The sequence below is a fragment of the Callorhinchus milii genome, unplaced genomic scaffold (genome assembly GCF_018977255.1).
Source record: "Callorhinchus milii isolate IMCB2004 unplaced genomic scaffold, IMCB_Cmil_1.0 Scaffold12, whole genome shotgun sequence".
In the NCBI taxonomy this organism is placed as follows: Eukaryota; Metazoa; Chordata; class Chondrichthyes; order Chimaeriformes; family Callorhinchidae; genus Callorhinchus; species Callorhinchus milii.
The window spans coordinates 13,701,996-13,721,799 of NW_024704753.1; the positions used below are offsets into that span (position 1 = coordinate 13,701,996).

The window sequence follows — 19,804 nt, forward strand, 5'->3', positions numbered from 1 at the left end:
CTGAAGTCAAGATAGCTGCAGTCTCTGAAGTCTGCCTGTCTCACCAAGTCTCTGGTGAACTCTGCCCGAGAGCTGGAAGTTCTGACATAGGAAAGCGAATACTCCACACTGCAGAGATTTTTCGAGCATCTTAGAGACTGTAAATGTCACTCTTGATTATAGTAAAGCTCCACGGAATCCCAAGCCTCTTTGTCCAATGCTTTTTATAAGCAAAACACTGACGAAGTACTCAGGCCTCTCAGCAACCTGTTCCAAGCACGAAGAAGTTACCAGAATAGAACAATTCTTGGAATCGACCCCTCCCATTCCTGGGAGGCAGTGCTGTGGGATTTGAGGTTTCTCTTGTTTGCTGTTTACTAGCATTACTTTCATTCCAGTCAAATTTCAGTTGGTTTATTTGCTCTACAATAATACCAACAGTCCTTGAATTTGTTCAACGCTTACAACATCGAGACATCTGCATAAAAACCTTTCGCCTATGGGATACACAGTCAATCCCATTCATAGTTTAATCTGTGAAGCTCTTTGAGAAGTCTCAATGACACTAAAAAGGCGCTATACCAAATGCAAAGAATATTATTATTCTTAAGTGCTTCACAGATGATTACAATACAATTTACATTTGTATTGTGTCTTTCATATCAGGAGCATGTCTCAAAGCAATTTATCCCTGTCGAGCCTAGTGACTGTATTTATAGGTGATCACGGCAGTCATTTTGCCCACAGCAATACCCCCCAATTGGCCATGAAGTGAGTGATCAATTTTATCCGGGGGATTTTCGGCTGGGACGCCAGGAGAAGCTCCTGTCGCTTTCCGAATAGTTTCACGGGATGTTTAATGTCCATTTGAATAGGCAGAAGGGACCTCAATTTAACATCTTACTCAAAGGACGGCACCTCTGACACTGCTCCCCCAGCACTGCACTGGAGCAGACTGTGAGCTCAGAGTCCTAACGCAAACTTCTGACTCTGAGGCGAGCGTTACTGACTGAACCAGGCTGACGTTTGACCTCTATACTTACGAAGCTCGTTTACAGGCAGACTGAAAACGTAAGCTGTTTAACAACTGAATTGATGGGGAATGCAAAGCAGTTCTGAGAATCTGCTTTCAGTTGATTGAAGAAGGGATTTTCTGGTGTTAATGGCACTCTCAAAATTGTGTTTTCGCTTCACAGATTCCCAGGAGCTGGCTACAGTCTGTGGTCCAGTGGACGCGATTGTCAGTAACCCTCCATATGTGTTCCACGAGGATATGTCTGAACTGGCGGCAGAGATACTGCGGTAAAGGCAATTACACACACATCTCGCCTCGATGTAACCCTGTGAATTTCTTTACAATTCAGTTGCAAAAATACCTAGCACTGGCTAGGGAAGCTGGGAGCCACCTTATCATTACAGGGTTCATTACATTACATTACATTACCAATTGGTGCAGAGTTCTGTTTAGGGTCTAAATTCAGCACAGATTAATTAGATCAAAGCCCGTCTCTCTCTCTCGCTCTCTCTCTCTCTCTTTCTATGTATATAAGGCATCACAGTCCCGTGTGAAATAACCACCTCAACACAGTTCCTGATTCTCACTGGCCCTGGGCTGCACATTTCAGAGTTCGGCCAGATTGGGGTTGGCATTCGAGCAGGGTTCCTGCTCTGTAGCACAGGAATCATTGCTTCCTGACCGACCCTCCTCCCAGTCTGGCAGATCGCAGGCTAATTTGGTTGGGGCCTTGCTATTAGCAGCCCATCAAGTGTTTAACCCCAGGATGTGTTCCATTCGCCTCCTTCCGCCCACCCTTTTAAAGTCCGTCTCAGGAACTTCCTCTTTCTCCGTCGGTCAACTTTCCCCTCCCCGCTCCCCTCGGCTCCAACCCTCAGTTCAAGTGCTTAGCCAGGACTGTCAATCATCTTGGGACAACCTCCCACCATGAAAGGCGCTGTATAAATTTAAAATTGTATCATCTGGAGTCTGAATGGGGTGGTGAGGTGGAACCCATTATTTGAATAACCAAAGATATCAGACTTCAGATGATTACAGTCGCTCTCACATAATAATACTAATAATCCTTGCATTCGATATAGCCAGCGGCTTTCCAAAGCATTGAGACGTCTCAAAGCGCTTCACAGAACACACTGTAAAGTGAATTGACTGGATATTTTATGGGCAAAAACATCAAAGCGAGAGCTGGATGAGGACACCTTAAACCTGTAGACACTTTCACAAGATCCCATTGTCAGTAAAACAGGGAGCACTTATAGCAAATAAGTGTTTTATCAAAACCTGTACCGTGTTAGGCAACTCATTATCATTAAGTTGTTCAGTAGCCGTGTTGATAATAGCTCTCTCAATCCCTGCAGATACGAAGACCTTTCAGCTCTGGATGGTGGCACAGAGGGAATGGATGTCATTAGAGCCATCCTGCAGTTAGCACCTACAGTTCTCAAGCATCACGGGTGAGCACAGATCGAGATTTCATCCGTTCACAACAACAACAGCAGCAAAATTACATCAGGAGGACGTCCCAAGGCGCTGGACAGTCAGGGGTCAGGATTCAAGCATGGGGGAGGGATGAGGGAAGGCAGAGAGTTGGGAGGGCGACCGAAGGCACGATCGAAGAGGAGGGTTTTGAGATAGGCCTTAAAGGAGACAAGGGAGAAAGTGAGGCGAAGGGACTGTGGGATGGAGTTCCAGAGTATGGGGGCAGAAAGCCCGCCACGGATGATAGGGCGAATCGAGCGGGAGACATGGAGTAGGCTGGAGCCCGCTGAATGGAGGGAGCTGGCAGGTTGGTAGGTGAGGACGAGGATCTTGAATTCGATCCTCTGAGGGATGGGGAGCCAGTGGAGTCAGGAGAAGGTGGGAGTGATGGGGTCACGGAGCCTGGTGCGCAAGCTGCAGAGTTTTGGATGATCTGCAGCTTGTGAAGGGAAGAGTTGGGAAGGCCGAGGAGGAGGGAATTCCCATAATCGAGCCTTGATGTGACGAATGCGTGGGTAAGGGATTCAACAAGTTCCCAAAGTTAACGCACGTGTCAACCTGACTCAGTCAGTAAACACTTTTGATTCGGAGTCAGAAGCTTTCGGTTTCTAGCTCCAGGTTAGGACTGTGAACTCACTAACAGTCTCTTGCAGTGCTTGGGCAAGCCCTGCATTGTCGAGACACGTCTTTCAGATGAGACATTAGCTGAGGTCCTGCCCTGTCCATGTTTATTCAAGTAGATGTGAAAGGTAAAGAGAAGGGTTTTTCATGTGGTGTCATGATCAACAGTCCCTCAGATAAAATTAGTCACTCACCTCATGGATGTTTGGGGGCTGTTGCTGGACGCAAATTGGCTGCTGTGTTCACCTAATCACTTAACATTAATTACATTTTTGACATTATAGGTCCTATGTCAAATGCAAGGTTATACAACAACAGCAGCAAAGTTACATTTATAGAGCACCTTTCATATCAGGAGGACGTCTCAAGGCGCTGGACAGTCAGGGGTCAGGATTCAAGCATGGGGGAGGGGAGGCGTGGGGGAGGGATGAGGGAAGGCAGAGAGTTGGGAGGGCGACCGAAGGCACGATCGAAGTGCGCTTATTGTGATCAGAAATGTAATTTTATGATTAAAATTATGCGAGCATTTTGACCACAGAATACACAGTCAAACCGCTTTACAGTAAATCCTGTGAAGCGCTTTGAGACGCTTTGAAGCGCTTTGATGACATAAGAATAATAATCCTTGCATTTGATATAGTAATATGTAATATAATTATTACATCATTGAGATGTCTCAAAGCACATCACAGAATATACCGTAAAGTGAATTAACTGTATTTTGTGGGCAAAATGCGGCAGCCAATTGAGCACAGCAGTGTCCCACAAACAGTCGTGGGTTGATTTTATTTTTGAGGGATTATTACCCTCTGAAAGCGATCTGACTATCGATTAACAGCCAGGTTCCTACTTACTGCTTGGTAAACAGAAGGTTGTAGGGTAAGGAAACTTACCTAAGGTTTCGCCCTGCCCGGGAATCAAGCCCGGAACCTCTCGCTTGCGAGACAAGCGCACTAACCACGACACTACAGGACTCCACATGATAAGGAACTATGTTTATCAAATGCAAGGATTATTATCATTGTTGTTGGATATTTGGAATCTATAGCAAATCATTGTATGCTTTTCAACCTTTTTGAGATTGAATCAGTTCTGCCTCTCGCCCTTATCTTCCCAAAATGAAACCAGCATGTAAAGCCCATACTTAGAGATTGGTACAGATTTCTGCAGTTCAGCAATGTGGGTTCCCCTCAGTCATGGGGCAAGCAAAGAGTGAGTAATGGCTCATATGTCGAATTGAGCAACGTTGAGAAATCTTGGAATGTCCGTACATTGCGTGTCTATTCAAAGCCAAAAAAAGCCCAAAGACCAAATGAGAGCTTCTGACTTAAGAAACTTACTTTTGTCATTGTAGCGATTTAAAATAATGGCTGAATGCTGACGCTGGTTTGGTTTGGGGACCAACAAGAGGCGGTTGTTTCATTATTAAAGTGCCAAAAAAGGATGTCATAACCCGCATATGTTGTTTAATCCTACCAGGATATGGAGAGGATAAACTAGATTGTACAGAGTGTTCCTGTCAACAATACCCGATCCAAAATAAATAGTTTATGTGTGCGTGTGTTGATGCCTGGAGTGTATAACTCCTCCGCAGACACTGATTAACAGGTTCTCAATAACCATCAGTGAGGCTGTTGCCAGTATTTCTGTAACATTACATTTTTTTTATCCCCCGCTTGCAGATTCTCAAACTCGTTTTATTTTCTCTACGCCATTTGCCTAATTGGGGTGACCAACCATTAGACCTTTCGTCAGCCTCGTTCTTATTTCTGCTTCTCTTCACCGACTAAACTGAGGTCCCGTCTGCCTGTTCAGATGGACGATAAATAACCTATGGCACTACTCAAAAAGAGAAGGGAGTTTCTCCCAAGTGTCCTTGTGAACAATCCCCAAATAAATCATTACATTACATACAACAACAACAAGATTTCATTTATAGAGCGCCTTTCACGTTGGGAGGACGTCCCAAGGCGCTGGTCAGTTGGGTCGGGACCCGAGCAGGGGGGAGATGGTCAGGGTGAGGGGAGGGAAGGGAGGGAGCGAGGAGGGGGTAGAGAGTCGAGAGGAGAGCTGAAGGCACGGTCGAAGAGAATTAAATATGTTGCAATACATCAAACAATTTGCCCACAAAATGTACAGTCAATTCACTTTACAGTATATTCTGCGAAGGACATTGAGACGTCTGGACGACATGATAAGGGTCTATATCAAATGCAAGGATTATTATTACTATAAAATTGGATACTCAATTCATGGTTGATTGTAGGAAATTGCTTTGTGCAAATTGTTTGCCGTATTTGCCTACAAATACACATAATCACTACACTTCACAGTAAAATCCAGTGAAGCACTTTGTAAAGTGCATGTGGTGGGATTAACCACAGATTGAGATTGTGCAGGATTTATTAAATCCTACAGGAGCTGCCCAGAACGGCCCCCGCCTTCTCTGTTTCTGGGCAATCTCAATCTAGTCCCACAACTGCAAACCTGACCTCCGTACTCCTCCACCCCTCCTTGTGAGGCTCGTGTTTGGGAGGGGTGGGGGGAGGTCTCTGGCCTGCATCCCACCCCTCTGACCGTTTAATGTCTTGCCTTTTACTTTGACATCCTAGATGAGAGCAGATCGGTTACCCGATCGGTGCCAAATATTTCATACCCTTCAACAACTTATTTCTCTACAAAGTGCCCAAGTCGTGTGCAAGACTTGAACGCAGCGAGCAGTGAGCAGGCCTGTTCCTGCACCTCATGCACATTCCTTGGAAGGAAACACGATGTCTGATTGGTGATCCTTCCCTGAACTTTGCCTCCTGCAGCTTTTCAATACCCTACAAGGCAAGGTTAGAGGCACTGGCTCACTAGCCAGTACTCTTGCCTCTGAATCAGAAGCTTGTGTGTTCAAGCCCCATGTTGGGATTTTGAAAAGCGATGGACTTGGAAGTCCCTTTGAAGTCGAGACAGGCAGATAGTGGAGCCTGGCGAGGATGGGAGCAGTGGGCATACAGAGTATATAATAATAATAATCATTGCATTTGATATAGCCCCTTATCACGTCATTGAGACGTCTCAAAGCGTTTCACAGAATATACTGTAAAATGAATTGACTGTATATTTTGTGGGTGAAACGCGGCAGCAAATTGCAGACAGCAGCGTCCCACAAACAGTCGTGCATTGAGTAACTAAATCGACTAAAAAACGGGTTCCTTATTACTGGCAGGTAAACAGAAGCGTGTGGAGTAAGGAAACTTGCCTAAGGTTTCGCCCTGATCAGGGAATCAAACCCGGATCCTCTTGCTTGCGAGGCGAATGTTCTAACCACTGAGCTACAGGGACACCAGTTGTGAGATGGGTGAGAAAGGATAATCAGCAACTAATTTTTTCCCCTGTATAATACACACTTTCCCCCATGTAAGTTCATGGCCAGTTTCACTAACCTCACCTATAAAATGCCCGAGGTTAAGAGCAGGAAGCTAACGTTGCTGGATTTTTAGTTTATGGAACAGTGGAGAAACAATCTGGTAGCCTGTAGGGAGGGTTTGCCTCAGACTTGTATAGAAAAAATAGGTTATTGGATCACGCAGAACACCTAGTGTGGTCTGATATACTCTTTATAATCATTTTCTACTGTCCTATGTTCCTGTGACACATGAGCAGCCTAGGCAGGGAGTGTGGATGTAAGCAGGAACTTTTTAGGACTGAGCTAAATCCAAGGTGATGCACCAGGCAGCATAAGATCAGAATCGATTCTCCACCGTGCTATTCTCCACCAGCATCTCGGAACTCTTAAAGCGTCTTAATAATAATAATAATAATAATCCTTGCGTTTGATATAGCGCTTTTCACGTCGGGAGGACGTCCCAAAGCGCTTCACAGAATATACTGCAAAGTGAATTGACTGTATATTTGTGGGCGAACGCGGCAGCCAATTGCGCACAGCAATGTCCCACAAACAGTCATGGATTGAAAATGACCAATTTATTATTATTGTTTTGTTTTTTTGGAGGGATTATTATTAGGTGTGTGGAATAAGGAAACTTGCCCAAGGTTTCGCTCTGCCTGGAATTGAACTCAGGTCTCTCACTTGCAAAGCGAGTGCTCTAACCACTGAGCTACAGGATGTTACATTTATTGTACTGTTTTTGCATTGCTGGTAACAATGCAATAAATTTAAATTAAATTATAAAGTTGGTATAAAATGCAAATTTCCCCACCTTAACATGGCCAAACAAAAATCAATTCGGATACAAAAATGTTGTTTAGTGAGCAGCAACGAGTGGTTAGGCATTTCAAGAATAAACCAGTCAAGTGTCTTAAAAGAGCACAAATTATATATGTTAAGAACCTCAAAATAACTAAATTATTGCAGGCTGTCTCATGCATCATTCGTCTTAAAGAGATGAAGAGAATTTTTTAAAGCAGCGAGCCTGAAAGAGTCAAAGCAGATTGAATAATAACCCCCAAAGGGGAAAAGAAAAAATTAGCGAGGCTGAGGGAAACAATTTGCAAGGCTATGGGATGAAATTGAATAGCTCTTTCTACGAGCCGGCACAAGCACAGTGGGCCGAATGACCTCCTTATGTGCTCTAGGATTGTATGATCACATAGGATAGGTCTCGGAGCACTGCCACTCTAGACAGCTATCTGACCAAGAAAAAAAAGGAGGGGGAAGGGAAAAGAAGCGGAGGAGCCTCGAAAAGACCAATGACCTCAATCTTCGAACACGTCAACAAGTTGTCTCCCCAGAATACTTCTTAAGGCCAGACACTAATCTTGCCCAACCCTTGTGTGTGCCAAAGAACACATAAGGTGACTACGAACATATTTATAGCACGAGGGTTAGGTGGAAATCTTATAATGATGTTTTAAGAGGATTTCCACAATCCCTTTGTAAAATATTGCCATGGAGATTGATTAAGGATTTTCCATTCACTGGAGCACAGCGGAACTTCCATGCAGACATTGGTGTATCTATCCACTAGATGGGGTTAGAGACAGCTGAGCACGACTATCTCTGAAAAAAACATCAAATAAATAAACCTATATCATTTCCTCGGGCATATCATCTCTCGGAAATGTTGAATTCAATCTGGAGTCTTATCGTAAATTCAGCATTAATTGTTCAGAGGGAAATATACCTGTGTCGGCCTTGTTCAGACCGTAGCGCTCTCACCTCTTGAGTCCGGAGGTTGCGGGTTCAAGCCCCGGGTCGGGACTTTGAGCTCACAATCTAGGCTGTCACTCCAATTCAGTGCTTGAGAGAGCATTGCGTTGTTAATAACCTTCGGATGAGATGTTAATAAACCCAAAGTCTCGTCTGCCTGTTGGGGTGGAATTTCTTTTGATTGCGCTTACGGTCACTTCACCCCCTCCCTCCCTCTTCCCCGGCTCGGGGTCAGAATCCGCCAGGTTTCCAGGACGCTACCTGGCATGAAGGGCGCTATTTAAATGCTAAAATATAAAAGTTGCAGTTGTTGAATGTTAAAGATCCTGTGGCGCTATTTGAAAAGAGAAGGGAGTTTCTCCCAATGTTATTGGGAGAAGCTCTGGGTATAAAAAAATGTGCTGATTCACTACACGGCGGTTTGTGGACATTGTTGTGCCCAAATTGGATGCCGTGTTCGCTTACAAAATACTCAGTCACTACAGTTTACAGTAAATCCCGTGAAGTGCTTAAGATATCCTCCTGACGTGAAAGGCGCTACATCAAATGTAAGGATTATTATTATATTGTTAGTATTATCTGCAATGTTGCCGTGAGCTGGCACTCAGTGTCTCGTAATCAGAGACAATTCCTTCTGCCCTCTCTCTCCCCTCGTCTTCCACACAGCTACCCAGCCTAGAACCTGCTCAACCCTAGGCCTTCCCTGTGGCATTGAAACATTTACAGTCAGTTTTTAACCGATATCATTACAACAGAAACCAGATGGTCAAAGGATGGAAAGAACATTCAGTCCTCACAGATAACAAAAAATGATTACATCTTCCCCCATCACCACCACCACATACTGTGTCGCCTCCGCTGTTTGCAATACTTAAAAAAAAACCTCCATTTACTGTTAAGTCTCTAGTGCAGTTTTAATCCTAAATTGCACTTCTCTGTAACTCGTAGCTGCTAATTACGAACCAAGCATTCGATAAGGGAAGAGAAGACATTCCTTTTTTTAATGCACTCAATATTCTGGTAATATACCTTGAAATAACCCCAACTAATTGATGAAATAAATAGCATTTGATGTATCACATTATCACCTCACTGGGACCTGCTTCACAGGATTTTAATTTTGCAGGCCAACACGGCAAGATATTTGCGCACAGCAATGTCCCCCCGACAAGGCGTGAAGTGATTAACCATTTTTTTAAATATCTGGGGTGATTATTGTCCAGGACACAGGGAGAAACTCCCTTCTCTTTTTCAAGAGGATCCATGGGATCTTGTAGTTCAGGTCCACCTGAACAGGCAGACAGGACCTCAGTTTCATTTGCAGAATGGCACCTGTTGACAACAATAACAACAAATGACATTGTATAGCACCTTTCACGTCGGAGGGACGTCCCAAAGCGCCGGCAATGTTGTGCTCTCCCCAGCACTGCTTTGGAGTGTCTGCGTCGACTAATTTCCTTAAAACAGCATTATTTGTCCTGTTGTAACTTTTTCTGCACTATGTGCAGCACCGAGTATATAGGACTATACTTCGAAGTCCTTTTTATCATTGCGTTGGCAACTTTTATTGTTCCAAACCGAAGTTCACTGGAGCTGTTTCACTGGAAGCTCAGCAGATGACTAGTGAGGAGGTCTGTCAGTGCTCAGGATGGAGAAAGGGAACTGAAAGGATTAGTTGAGGTACAGATTAGCCATGATCTAATTAAATGGTGGAACAGGCTTGAAGGGCCTCCTCCTGTTCCTATGTTCCTAATAACTGCTCTTCTTGGAATCCCACTGAGTTCAGAAGCTCATAAGTGCTTGGAAAACTGATATCACAAAATTACAATTAATAATCATCATCATTACAGTGAATACAACACTTCACATCAGGAGGACGTCTCAAAGCGTTTCATAGGATTTATTGCATAGGATTTAAGGTATACTGACTGCCTGTATAATAATAATAATCCTTTCATTTGATGTAGCACCTTATCACTTCGTCGAAACGTCACAAAGTGCTTCACAGGATATACTGCAAAGTGGAGTGTCTGTGTATTTGGTAGGCAAGTCCAGGAGCCCGTTTGCGCACAGCAGTGTCTCATAAACAGCCATGAAGTGAATGACCAATTTTATCTGGGGGACTGTTGGCCAGGACGCTGGGAGAAGCTCCCTTCTCAAATAGTGTCATGGGATCTTTAACGTCCACTGAACAGGCAGGTGGGATCTCAGTTTAACATCTCATTCGAAGGACAACAACACCAAACTCTGCACTGGAGTGTCAGCCCTGCACTCAATGTGAGTTCAAAGTCCCGATCTGGGGCTTGAACCCATAACCTTCTGATTCAGAGCCGAGAGCACTACCGACTGACTGACGTGTTTTCTGTTCCCACCTGTGAAACTATCGTGATCATGCTCTCAACTCTGTGCCAGGAGGTCGTGAGTTTAAGCCTCACATCGAGACTTGAGCTCATAGCCTTATACTGATATTCCAGTGGGATGGGGGGAGTGCTGCATTATTATAATAATCTTTGCTTTTGATACAGCGCCTTATCACGTCGTTAAGGCATCTCTCAAAGCGCTTCACCGAATATACTGTAAAGTAAATTAACTGTATTTTGTGGGCGAATAACGATAGCCAATTGCGCACAGTGTCCCACAAACCGTCGTTGATTGAGCGAACCTTTTTTTTTTGGACGGATCATTACTTCCGGTAAGCGATCCGCCAATCGACTAACAACTGGGTTGCTATTTGCCGCTAGATAAGCAAGGCGTGTAGAATAAGGAAACTTGCCTAAGATTTTGCCCGCCCGGGAATCGAGCCCAGGTCCTCTTGCTTGCGAGGCGAGCGCACTAACCACTACCCTACGGGACTTCCCGGATTAAAACCGAGGTCTCATCTGAACCTGTTTGTGTGTTAAAGATCCTGTAGTTTTATTGGAAAAGAGAGGGGAGTTTCTCCCGGTGTCCTGGCCGCCAATCCCTTAGATAAAACTGGTCACTCGCTTCATTTGTTTGAGGGACATTGCTGTGTGTAAATGAGCTGCTGCGTTCATCTACAAATAACAGTTAGTTACTTTACAGTAATTCCTGTGAAGTGCTTTCAGATGTTGGGACACGATAAGGCACCATAAAAATAGAAGCCCTTTCGCACTGAGTTGAGGAAGAACTTCTTCACTCAAAAGGTGGTGAATGTATGGAACTCACTACCCCAAAGGGCTGTTGACGCTCAGTCCTTGAACATATTCAAGAGTGAGATAGATAGATTTCTTATTGCAAAAGGGATTAAGGGATATGGGGATAAGGCAGGGTCAGGTTATTAGCTGGAGTTAGATTAGAAGATCAGCCATGATTGAATGGCAGGGCAGGCTCGAAGGGCCGAATGGCCTACTCCTGCTCCTACATGTTATGTTATGTTAGAAAAGATTTTACCAATATATTTTTTAATAAAACGCGTTGGTGATGTTACTTTTCATGAACTGCCTCCCTTTTGCCTTTTCCTGTTCGTTGCCAAACAACAAAACCTAATCTGTGCAGGAAATGAGTTGGACTCAAATCCAGTTACCTTTGTACCCAAAAAAGTTTCGCAGATTCCCCGCGTGTAAAGTTGTGCTCAGGTGTGCTGGGGCAGTGAAGCTGATAATAATCATCCTTGCATTTGATATAGCTCTTTATCACGTCGTTCAGACGTCTCAAAGGGCTTCACGGAATATACTGGAAAGTGGATTGACTGTATTTTGTGGGCTAGGTACCTCACAGCATGCCATCTCGACCAGGTTTGTTATCACCTAGAAAACAACTGTTTTCAACCTTCTATGCCTCAACTGACATGTCTGTGGCAACCAATGACACTTGCACAGCATAGCATGTATGACATTGGGGTGAAACACCCCGGCAGATTGAGAGAAACTATTCAGGAGGGAGGTGGAGGGAGCTTTTAAGACAAGTTTTGAATGCGAGGTGGAGGGATTTGGAAGTTTCAAAGTAGGAGAGTAAAGGGCTGAAAGGTTACGCGTCGATAGTGGTGGAGGAGTGGAGGTGGGGGAGGAGCGCTGCAGGAGATATTAATAGATAGCGCAGAGCTGGGGGAGTGCTATATTTCAGAGATGCTATCCTTCGGATGAGACAAACAGAGGTCCCGTCTGCCTGTTCAGGTGGACGTTGGAGCCTGATCAGCAATCTCCCCCAGATAAAATCAGTCTTTCACCTCATGGCTGATTGTGGGACTTTGAAGCGCTCCAGGATGCTGCCCCGCGTGAAGAGCGCTATATAAATGCAAGTTGTTGTTGTTGGCTGATGGCTAATGCCATCCACCTGACCGCTCGCTCCCGGTCCCCGCATGCGCATTATGGCTGCCGCTCTGACCCTCACCCCCTCCCTCCCCCTCCTCTCTCCCCCCAAACCCTACCCCCTCTCTGCATCTCTCCCGCTCTGTCCTCTCTCTCCATCCCTCCCGCTTTCTATCCCCACTTGACCCTCCCACAACCTCCCTCTGTTCCAGCCTGGGAATCCTCCGCCGGGCTCACCGTGGCACTCGGCGTTGGCTGTCCAGCAGCAGCCACACCGACTGCCCCATTCCCCACCACACTCGCCGGTCACAGACCCGGGAAGCCAACCTCTTATCCCCATTCCCCCCACCCCTGCCTCACAACCTGGACCTCCCCACGCACCCTTCTGTCAACCTTCCCTCCACATCGGACTACAAAAAGGCCGTTCCCTCTGTAACAAGGCCCTGGTCATCAACGATCTCATCCTTGATGAGAGCGTTGGCATCATGGCCTTAACGGAAACCTGGCTCACCCCAGGCGACACCTTCCCCCTCACGGAGGCCACACCACCCGGCTACACCAACCACCACATCCCTCGCCCCAATCGCCGTGGCGGTGGTGTAGCCCTTATCTCAAGGACACCACTTGCCCTATCCTCCTACTCCTCTGGCTCTTTACCCTCTTTCGAGCACCTCACCCTCTCCCACCCCTCCTTCCTCTCACTCAAAATCCTCCTCCTCTACCGGCCCCCTAAAACCTCTCCCACCTTCATCTCCGATATTTCTACCCTACTTACATCTCTCTGCCTCTGCTCTGATCGCCTCATCATCCTGGGCAACTTCAACCTGCACTTCACCCCCTCCTGCTCCATCTACACGGATTTCTCCCTCCTCTCCTCGCTCAACCTCTCCCTCCACATCAACTCTGCCACTCACAGTCACGGCCACCCACTCGATTTGGTGATCACCCGGGGCCTCAGTGTCTCGGATGTCACCATTACCGACAAGGCCGTCTCCGATCACCACTTCATCTCCTTCACCACCTCCACCCCCCTCCCCACCTCCACCAGACCCACCACCATCTTCTACCGCCCCTGGAAGAAGTTACCCCCACAATCCCTAACCGCTGCCTTGGAGTCCTCTGAACTCCCCTCCCTCTGGCCTTCAACCCTAACTGACCCCGCTTCTCCTCTCACCCTCCACAACACCCTCTCCTCCACACTTGACACTCTTGCCCCCATCACCTCCCGTACTGTCTCCTACTCTCGCTCCTCCCCCTGGTTCACCACCCACCTCCGCTCACTGAAGAGCCAGGTGCGGGTCGCTGAACGCACCTGCCTCAAATCTGGCCTAACGGTCCACCGACAAATCTGGCTGGACCTCCTCAAAATCTACCGCTCCACTCTAGCCTCGGCCAAGTCGTCCTTCTACTCCAGGATAATCCTGGAGGCGAAGAACAGCCTCAGGCTTCTGTTCTGCATTCGATACGGTTGACCACGCTATCCTCCTCCACCGCTTGTCCTCCCACCTCAACCTTCAAGGCCCTGTCCTTGAGTGGTTTAGGTCGTACCTCTCCCACCGTCTTCACTTTGTTTCCACGAATGGCTTTTTCTCCAACCCCCGCACTGTCTCGTGCGGTGTCCCTCAGGGCTCTGTATGCTCCCTGTATGCCTCTGTATGCTCCCCCTGTGGTGACATCATCCGCAGACATGGGGTTAACTTCCACATGTATGCGGATGACACCCAACTCTACCTTTCCTCCTCTACCCTCAACTCCACGACCCCCGATGTCCTGACAGCTGCCTGTCCGACATCGAGTCCTGGACGAGAGATAACTTTCTTCAGCTCAACGTGCGCAAAACTGAGGCCCTCCTGATTGGCTCACGTCAGCGCCTCCGCACCTCAGGCGCTGACACCATCAGCATCCAAGGCTGCACTCTCCACCTCTCAAAGCCATCAGGAACCTCGGGGTTCTGTTCGACCCTGAGCTGTCCTTTCTCCCTCATATCTGCGCCACAACTGGCACCGCCTTCCATCACCTCCGGAATATCGCCAGACTACGGCACTACCTCACCCCTCACGCTGCTGAAACTCTGGTCCACGCCTTTATCACCTCAAGGCTGGACTACGGGAACTCTCTCCTCGACGGCCTTCCCGCCACCTCCCTCCACACTGCAGGTCATTCAGAACTCTGCAGCTCGTGTACTGTCCCGCACCAGAAACCGCGCCCACATCACTCCCACCCTCGCTCACCTCCACTGGCTCCCCATCCCCCAGAGGATCGAATTCAAGATCCTCATCCTCACCTACAAGGCCATTCACGGCCTTGCTCCCTCCATCCTCTCCGACCTACTATCCCCCTACCTACCTGCCCGTACCCTCCGTTCCTCTGGCTCTGGTCTGCTCCACATCCCCCGCCCCAACCGCCCTACCATCGGTGGCCGGGCCTTCAGCCTCTCAGCCCCGAGGCTATGGAACTCCATCCCCCAGTGCCTTCGCTGCCTCCTCCCTTTCCTCCTTCAAGGCCGGTCTCAAGACCTTTCTCTTTGACCGTGCCTTCAGCTCCCCTCTCGACTCTCTACCCCCTCTTCGCTCCCTCCCTTCCCTCCCCTCACCCTGACCATTTCCCCCCTGCTCGGGTCCCGACCCAATTGTCCAGCGCCTTGGGACGTCCTCCCGACATGAAAGGCGCTCTATAAATGGAACCTTGTTGTTGTTGTTGTGGGACTTTGCAGCACGGAAATTGGCTGCCATGTTTACCTAGAAAGGCACAGTCATCACACTTAACAGTAAAATCCCATGAAGTGCTTTGAGACGCGTCAACGTGATGAGGGGGTGGTAAAAACAAGGAGTAATAATTGGCAGTAAATTGCAATTTGTGCTGAGATATTTGGCAATGAAAACCAAACAGTTGTCTAAACTCTCGAGCAGTGAGACATGGGAATGGATGTAATACTTTGTGCTCAATTTAAAGCCATCAATCTGGGGGAGGGAGGAGTGTTATCTTTGGATGAACGTTGTGATTTGTAATGTTAAGGAATTCAGTAAAACAGGAGCGCATTAAGTACGCAAATCCATTTGACGAATTGGAGTTATGTGACTGGATTGAAATCCAACTCAGATACAGTGCAAGTCCAGTTGTGGTTAACCCTTTCTGCACTGTGATGTGCTGTTACTTCTCTTTAAAAACTTTTTTCTGGTCGGCTGCGTGGGAATCAAATACTTGAGTTCAATATCGTGCTCCATCCATCCTCTGTATCTATTCAATTGGTTTCAATCGCACATCCTGTCAGCGTGGGTGGGGGAGAAGTTCCCTGCTTTGAACTTTGACACTTTTTCCCACCTTTACTGTATAAAAGGAGGCTATTCGGCACATCGTCCCCGTGTCAGCTCTCTGAAGGAGCTCTCTGTTTTTCATCCCATTCTCCTGCCTTTCCCCTTCCCAAACACCCTTTTATGTATCTCCTTAAAAGCTAACACAGATCCTGCCTCAACCAAGGTTGCAGGTTGGACGTTCAATGTCCTGACAACCCACTGTGTACTGAGGACGTCCTCCCCATGTGAAAGACCCTATATAAATCCAATTTGTTGTTGTTGTGTAAATTCCTGCAGCAAGGTTTTCCTGGAGGTGGAGCCCAGACACCCAGAGATGATCCAAGCCTGGCTTCAGACTCAGCCGGCCCCAGGCCTAACCTACAGGGCTACCCACAAGGACCACTGCGGAAAGTGAGTGCGACTAGCCACTAACCCACTTGTTACACCCAAAGTCAGAGGTCAAAATGAACTGGCCATTGTGAGTCCGCTTTCATTGAAAGCATGCTCACCACTCGTCAGTGAGGCCTCAGCGGACTTTATTGTGGCCTCAAGGGATTAGTTTATGTCTATTTCAGCTGGTCAAACGTTGTTCTAAAAGGTTGAAAAACATTGTTCTCTGCTGGCTCCTAAGCGATGCCACGGATAGGGTGCTGACATTCTGGGGGGCGAAGGAGACTCGGGGAAAAGATGGAGCCAAAAATAGGATTCTTTGTTTCCAAAAATATCGAGTGAGAGTAACAGTGAGTGAGAGGAACAATCAGTAAGAGTAACAGTCAGTGAGTGAGAGTCAATCAGTGAGTGAGAGTAACAGGCAGTGAGAGTAACAATCAGTGAGTGAGAGTAACAGCGAGTGAGTAACAGTGAATGAGCAAGTGAGTGAGAGTAACAGTGAGTGAGAGTAATAGTGAGTGAGAATAACAGGGAGTGAGAGTAACAGGGAGTGAGAGTAACGTGATGGGGCTTCACTATTTAATGGCTGATGTTTTACTGCCCATTTCTAGGCCCCGGTTCTGTATCCTCCAGAAGTGCTGAGTGTTTGACAAGCAGCGTGGGACGTCACCACACGGGAGACTGGGAGAGCTTAGCCTCTGTCCTGCTCAGCGCCTGAGCCCTGCCATTAGGTGGAGCAGATCTGCTTGGAATGTCAATGGCCAAATCACAGGCTGATTCCTCTCTCGCATGTTTGGCTCAGAGCAGCTTCCTGCCACTAACCACCGCTGCCTGGACGTGATTGAATATAGGGTTCGAGCAACTTATAAGCGTTCATTTCATTACAGCTTGAAAAGTTGGCTAAATGCACAAGTGTCTTGGCTTTCACTTACACAGCGACTTTTAGGAAACATCTCAAAGGCCAGCTTCAACGAGACTTCGTGAGTGGGAGATGGGGAGGATAGGAAGGTGGTCAAAGGGGTAGGTTTTTAGATGGATTTTGAAAGCAGAGAGGGAAGGTGAGAGCCAAAGGTAAGGGAGTTGCAGAGAGCTGGACAAAGAGGGTGAAAGGTTGCCCTCAGATGAGAGTAGAGCAAGCGTGTATTAGGGGAGCGGAGGCAGTAGCCATGGGAGGAGCACTACAGAAGATGGCAGTGGGTGGGTAAAGGTGTGGCGACATTTGAAAATAAAACGAGGATCTTAAAGCCAAGTCAGTCAAGCCTGGAGAGGATGAGAGTTCAGGCTCATGGAGCCTGTTGTGGGGCAGAATAACAGCTGTGAAGTTCTAGATGATGCGGGGTTTATGAAGCAAGGTAGGTGGGAGCCTGTGGAAGAACAGGCAGATAGATGTCAGCCTTGTTCAGTCAGTAACACTCTCACAACTTAGTGAGAAGGTAGGTGCAAAGCTGGGGGCAGGGGGACAGAGTGGCTGAAAAGAAAGTGTGTTTGTGGTTTAGTTGCAGACCACAACAGCCGTGTTCCTCAGTAATCTGAGGCTGAGCAGCCACCTGCTGACAGACAGACAGACCCCTTTGTGCTCAGAGAGAAGGAGATGACTTCTGCAGCTGAGTTCCAGCCTTGGTGTGAAAATGTGCCGATCACGAGCTCAAAGCGTGGCAAAGACTCGGGAGTTAGAAAGACTACATAGGGCCAACCAAACCAGGAAAGGCATCAGAAAATCTGGTAGCAAAGCTATGTTTCTAGGGGACGTATCCAGCTGGGAGTGGCATATTAATTGGCTGGTAGGATTGAGGATGTTGAACACAACTCCAAATCCCAATGATGAGCTGATCAGCTCGTCAATCACCAATGACATCCTGTACTACTGTGTCACTGCCTGACATTTGGAGGTTGGTCTTTTCACAGTCAGTTCAATCTCAGAGAAGGTCCATTTCAGGTCACCTCATTGCCCAACACAGCCTTCTCTTTCCCCCCTCCCTATCCGCCCACCTGTCCCACACCAGCAACCCTCCACACATAGAAATGAGATGTATAACATTTTTTACAGAAAAGGAAACTCGGTGAGATGCTAGCTGTTGGATTTGTGTAAACTGGTGCCCTGTTCGACAATCCATTCATTCACTTCATGTCTGTTTGATAGTCATTGGCTGCCACTTACAAAAAATACAGTTACTCCATTTCCAGGTAAACTCTGTGAAGCGCTTTGAGACGTCTTCCTGACGTGAATGGCTCTATATCAAATGCAAGGATTATTATTATTATTAAGTTATGTGTAATATCAATACTTTAAATCGTAGACGGATCCATTGAATACAAGCCAACACACCCAGGATTGCTATAATAATCCTTGCATTTGATATAGCGCCTTATCATGTCTTCGAGACGTCTCAAAGCGCTTCAAGAAATATAATGTGAAGTGAATTGACTATATTTTGTGGGCGAATACGTGGCAACCAATTGCGCACAGCAGTGTCCCACAAACAGTCGTGAATTAAGTGATCAAATTATTATTTTTTTGGAAGAGATTATTACCCCCGGAAAAGCGAAACGCCAATCGACTAACAACCGGGTTCCTACTTATTGCTAGGTAAACAGAGGAGTTTCACCCTGCCTGGGAATTGAACCCAGGTCCTCTTGCTTGCGAGGCGTAACCAATACGTTACAGGACTCCACAACAGGACATAGCAGGACATGGTGATGATCTTATAAAAATTTAAAAGCACTCAATGAAAGGTTATCACTCACAGCTCAGAGCTGTCAGATGGGATTCAGAGGGAGGTTTTATTCCGTGTGGTGGAAGCCTTGCTCGTGAAGCCCTCTCGGATAGCTCTTTCTGTTTCGAAAGCAAAGTGGACATTCAAAACCATCACAGGAATAGGAGTGCATCTGACGCTGCTGTGGAATGAGATATGGGCTTGTCATTTGCAGCTCAGTAGCTGTTGCCACCAGACTTGTTCAGGGCTAAAATACATTGGGTGAATGCCAGCAGTATAGAGTTTCTTCACTTCCATCTGAAACGCATGGGAGCTGTCCCGCGCATAAATGCTCTGCCCTGAGAGCATTAAACCAAATTAATCTGTCAGGTCGAACGCGTTATAAAGACCAGCGTTGCTTTTGTTGGGGCTGCTAAACGTATAGAAGTGCATTTTTGTACAATTTGTACCAATTGAGTTGAAATTCAAGAGCGTGATTGAGTGAAGCCAGCTTCCCCTTTGGCCGCGAGTCAAACACCTGCCATGAGAACGCCTCCTCTACCCCAGCTCACGTTTTTTGCTTCCTCCACACGCTAGTGTAACACCCAGCGCCCTTTCAATCCTTCAAAATTCAATTCAATCTTTCAAAAGGTAATACTCCCTCAAAAAAAAATTGGTTACCCAATTCGCGACTCTTTGTGGGCGAAACACTGCTGTACGCAATTGACTGCCGGGTTACCCCCACAAAATACAACCACTCCATTTTACAATATATTCTGTGAAGCACTTTGAGACGTCTCAGCAATGTGATAAGGCGCTATATCAAAAGCAAGGATTATTATAATAACACAGCACTCCCCCCACCCCATCGTTGAATTGGAATTGCAGTGTAACACAGCTAAATTCAG

At 46.9% G+C, this 19,804-nt stretch overlaps 1 protein-coding gene across 1 annotated transcript in view; it reads left to right on the top strand.

The window, feature by feature from the left end:
• Window positions 1–18,348, top strand: part of hemk1 (HemK methyltransferase family member 1) — a 48,754-nt gene extending 30,406 nt beyond the window's left edge. The window contains exons 8-11 of the mRNA XM_042339697.1: window positions 1,176–1,281; window positions 2,353–2,448; window positions 16,111–16,224; window positions 16,815–18,348. Coding sequence (XP_042195631.1) covers window positions 1,176–1,281; window positions 2,353–2,448; window positions 16,111–16,224; window positions 16,815–16,845 — 347 coding nt within the window. The 3' untranslated portion in view covers window positions 16,846–18,348. The remainder of the gene's footprint in view (window positions 1–1,175; window positions 1,282–2,352; window positions 2,449–16,110; window positions 16,225–16,814) is intronic.
• The last annotated feature ends 1,456 nt before the right edge of the window (window positions 18,349–19,804 follow it).